Source organism: Montipora foliosa, chromosome 1 (genome assembly GCF_036669935.1).
Source record: "Montipora foliosa isolate CH-2021 chromosome 1, ASM3666993v2, whole genome shotgun sequence".
In the NCBI taxonomy this organism is placed as follows: Eukaryota; Metazoa; Cnidaria; class Anthozoa; order Scleractinia; family Acroporidae; genus Montipora; species Montipora foliosa.
Genome location: NC_090869.1, coordinates 18,270,500 through 18,275,499, shown reverse-complemented (window position 1 = coordinate 18,275,499; position 5,000 = coordinate 18,270,500). Strand labels below are relative to the sequence as shown.

The window sequence follows — 5,000 nt, the reverse complement described above, 5'->3', positions numbered from 1 at the left end:
CCACAAAAATAAGAAACTACACAAAAATTAACAAAATATAGAAACATAGAACCACGGAACGAAAATTTAAAAGCCCCAAGTAGGCTAAGATGGATCACAAGGCAACATGTCAAACTTTGCCTATTGTAACAGTTACGGTTGACATTTTTTGCAGACGAAGAGACTTCTGTTCCCTTTCTTTGGGGAATATGTTCGATGCTTGTATTTCGCGAGCAAGCGGCAGGGAGCTATGAGAGGCGGTTACTCTTTCGGAAAATAATCTCACGCCGAATTTACATTTACTAAAATTAAGTAAAACAAAAGCTGACGTATTAGAAGAATTTAACTCATGGTGCAAGGAACATGAATACAAAACAAAACAAGTGTCGCAAATTAGTAGGAAAAAAGCGACAAGGAGCTTTTTGAGATGGCCTGAATGAGGTAACTGAATCACAGCGAGAGATAAGCTGACGTTTCTTTCATTATTAAATTAATTTCTCAGATATTTGCAGACATTATGCATCTCGGCTCTTTCACCTAAAAGGAAGATCATGCAACAATGCCGGAAGATGTTGCGTTGAAATGTTGCGAGCGTTTGGCGAGGCCATAACAATAGCAAATCATACTAATATATTGGAGTACGTACCACAAATTTCAATTCTTGGCCTTCTGCTGCCCGTTTACCGCGTATATCAACAATTTATCAGTAGGGGGGTTGGAATACTGTGATATTATCCTATACGGATAACTTGATCCGACATTGTCCTATTTTTAGTGGGTAGTGCTAACTGTTTATTACATTGAACTCAAAGCTCAATGAATGAGTTGCCAGTAATTGGATCCCTGCTTTACACCCAAAGCGTTGTGGAACCGCCAGCGGGCAAACATTGCAAATCACCATGAGAAAATGTATAGGTAGGTAAAGTCTACTACGAGCCTAGAAGGCCCATCAGGCCGGCGCTTATCTCCCGTTTCTGTAGCATGAAACGACTAGGAGTATTTCTACTCCCCCCTGGATGGGATGCCAGTCCATCGCAGGGTTACCCCTAGCATTAGATTCGGCGGTACTCATTTATACACCTGGGTGGAGAGAGACACCGTGAGAGTAATGTGTCTTGTCCAAGAACACAACACAATGTTGAAACTTATTCGACGTCCAGAAAACGGTTTTGGAGCGAGACCAACGCTTGTTTCGACACAGTTTTATCAGAAATCGATTTGGGCAATGTTGATAGGTGACAATGCAAGTGTACGTTTTATACCTACTTTTGTAATATTTCGAGGACATAACAAGATGTCAATTTCACCGTCACAACCATACGCGAGCAAGTTTAAGATTTCCGAGTAAATTTTATCTCATAATTCACGGTTATTAAAACAAAAACCTACACTTGCCATGTATCAAGATTGTCCAAATCGAGGTCTGATAAAATTGCGTCGAAAAAAGTATTGATCTCTCTCCAAAATCGGTATTTGGACGTCGAAATTAGTTTCCGCCATACATTTTCTTACAGTGACCTGCAATGTTTGCACCCCTGGCGATCCCAGAACCCTTTGCAAATAAAGAGGGATCCGATTACTAGCAAATTAGGGCAGATTTGGATGAAGTCGGTAAATAGCTCATATCCAATCCACGTAGCCTACTAGCAAATCCACGTTTACTATCATAGATAGAAGCCAGCGCGAATTGGACTATCATATTACCAAAAATATCAGCAACTTGGCAAAATCATCTCGATTTTATTAGTAACACGACAGGAAACAAACTAAGCCTTCTCATGCAGACATATGAAATCATTTCAGTTTACCGTTGAGAGGCTGTACGTCGGATGTTTTTTACTATTAGCATGTTATCTTCATTCGACTTTGCTGGTCTGCAGGGGTAATGTAACTTTACGATCAGCTATAAGCTCTACAGAACACTGAAAGCAGAGTGTATAGTCCTAGATTTACACCTCGTGCATCATCCACTGAGGCCTTCCATAAACTTGGATGGAAGCTGCTCTCAAGAAGACCTGTTGAACACTGACAGCTATTTTCGCGTTGAAGAGCTCGAAAAATCGTTCACACACTTTTTAGCATTGTATTTCATTGACCCTATCATGATTATAACACCAAGTCAATTGCCAATTCTAACGGGATAACACTAGTAACATCGTTTTAAATTGGGACTTGGTTCTGAACTTCGAGAAACTTTGCTTCATTTGGGTGCTTCTAAAACGAAGACCCAAGAACGAAGACCTGAGACCTAAGACCCATTGATCTAAAACGAAGACCTATTGATCAAAAACGAAGACCCATTATCTAAAACGAAGATCTACCCTAAAAAGTGTCAAAACCGGATGGCAAACAGCTTATGGCTGGTCAATGGTGACTTGCGGGATACAACGACCCGCGGGATATAACGACCCGTTAGATTGGCGCGACGTTACGCCATTTTAAAACTAGGGTCAAGGAACATCTGTTGAATGACAATAATACTCATGTACAAAAACACCTATTTTAAACAAAAATGCACTCCTAGTTGTTTTACGATCATAGACTCAAATAGAGACGCTGATAGCTATAGTCTTGAGTTGAAAGAAACTATCTATATTTCACGTTTAAAGCAAGCCAGAACTAAATGGGCAGTTACAGCATGGTAATATTTTTTGTTTTTTGCAAAAAAACCATTTAACACTTGTGCATGCACAAATTGGTATCATTTTTCGGATATAACCGTCATTGTAACCAAATTTTAAATCTTAACGTTCTCCAGTTGTAACGTATATAAGAGATTAGAGAAGACAGGTTTGTAGATTAAATTAATTAAACTGCTGATGGCGTAAGTAATGCCGAAACATGTCTTTAAAACGTTGGTTCGTGTGTGTTAAATTTAAAGATATATTTATATTTGTTATTGTAGTTCGGCTATTTGCAATTTTTTTTAGGGTTCCTCATGAGATTTCTATATCATCAACATTATCATCATCATCATCATCATCATCATCATCATCAATTGTCAACTAGCAGAAAAGCCATTCTTAATTACGGGAACAATTTCAACTAAAGGCGTTTTTATGAGTTGCCTTGATATGCAACCAAGTATCCCGCACAAAATCGACACAAAAGTCGTGATGGGAGAGATGTACCTTGATTGCAAACAAGCCAGCAGATCGAAAAGTCTAGCGGTAAAGCTATCTCGCAGGACAAACATGATTTTCTCGTTCGAACTTTATTTGTAACATATATCGTACAGTAAATTTGAGGTGCGGCATTCGGAAGCCCGAACTAGTTTATTTTTGAAGAGCCGAGTGATCAAAAGACAGGTTAAGTTACATATGTCAGACAGGGCACCCAACGACAATTTTCGGAAAATATCTGTTCGGGAGACGATTTTTTATCTAGAATTTTCGGTACAGTTGCTGTAAAATGTCTTGCTTGCCTGCCTCTCCTAGGATTTTCGAACATCTACAAAATGGTATAATTGCCCCTTTTTAACTGATTTTTACCCTAAAAAGGTCACCTAGAATTTTTGGGAGCCTTTTTTCTGGCTAGACTTTCAGCTAGGAAATGCGAACAGATGCAAAAAATTTAGGGGATAAAAATATGCCTATATCTGCCGTTTAAATACCAAAATACGTTTAACAATGCTATGTTTAATATAAGTGAGGTAGTGAAAGATGCGGCTGCATGTGCTGGCGTCGCTATTGTTGCTTGCAGAAAAAGTGATCCGACGAGATTGTGCAAAAAAAATGAAACCGCTTGCCAGTGTAGGCGACGTGAAAAAGATACCTCTTATCGAGCGTCGCACCCGTAGTTAGCATCTATGGTGAAGACAATAATTAAATAAAGAAACCTTTCTCCCTAAGTGTGTCATGGGACGCCAAGGCCGTCAATACCCTTTCCTAGATCCCTTTCTACAGCTGAGGACGAAAACGTTCTCCTGCTCGTTGAATTTGCAAGTAAGGACACAGTTTCTTTTTGGCCAGGAATGGAGTAGAATTAAAACAGAAAAGAAAAAAACGGATCTCTAGAGAGTCGGTTCTGACTTTCAAAGCTGCGCTGTTACTTAGACATTTCATCTTGTTGGACATGTATTGATCATTGGCTTAGGGGTAAGCATATTCCTAGGTTGAAGCTGTACAGAGACTTATTACCCTTGGAAAGCAATAATCATATTTTCACAGTGGTTGAACCTTTCTTTTTTCCATGCTTAATTAACCAACGACTCCGGCAACCTTATGTCAACTGAGGTGCGCTTCCGAATAGTTTAAAAGCAAATTAAGGAGGCAATATCTTCGAACAACATCTGGCCTTCATTATTTCAGTCCCCATTTTAATTAATTCCCTGGCAGATTTTGATAGATTTTGTCAAGGAGGATGACAGCATTTGGCAGACTTATCATTAAGAGACTAAAAAGAAACGTTATGAACGATAAGAAACGTGCAGGTGCTGATGACCAAAGTGCAGGAAAGAAAACAACAGAACCGTTCGTTCTGAACTGCTATCCAAAATGTATCAAATCCACATTTCTCTCATATTGTTTTGCACTCAGCTTAGAGGGTTGACTGTGCTGGCAGACGCACACTGCCGCGAATCAAGAAGTGAAGGAGGTGTCGCCCTTCTGAAAGCAACTTACCACTCCAAAGTTGTAGAGAGCTTTTCTGACTGCGTTAACGAGTGTATCAACGATCCGCCATGCATGAGCATCAACTTTTGGTGGTACACCAAGAAATGTGATTTGAACAACAAAAGAAAGGAAAACAGTTGTCCCGCTTGTCTCGTGACTGAACCATACTCAACGTACATGGGGATGGTGAAACCCCCTGGAAACAAAGGTAAATGAATCTTCAATGTCGTTGTTACAAGCATCTAAATAAACTCTAATCATCCCCGGGTGAAAATGAGCTCAGAGGGCTAAAATTGGCATCAAAGGATTGTTCTACGTTGAACTTTGTATTCTGTGTCTTTCGATTTTCCCATAGTCTTCTCTCTTTCTCTACATGTAAGAATATTTTGCCGATCGCGAGTAGCTTCA

At 39.6% G+C, this 5,000-nt stretch overlaps 1 protein-coding gene across 1 annotated transcript in view; it reads left to right on the top strand.

The window, feature by feature from the left end:
• The first annotated feature begins 4,426 nt into the window (after positions 1–4,426).
• Positions 4,427–5,000, top strand: part of LOC137975662 (neurexin-4-like) — a 3,310-nt gene continuing 2,736 nt past the window's right edge. Inside the window, exon 1 of the mRNA XM_068822818.1 lies at positions 4,427–4,800. Within this exon, the coding sequence (XP_068678919.1) occupies positions 4,476–4,800 (325 nt within the window). The 5' untranslated portion in view covers positions 4,427–4,475. The remainder of the gene's footprint in view (positions 4,801–5,000) is intronic.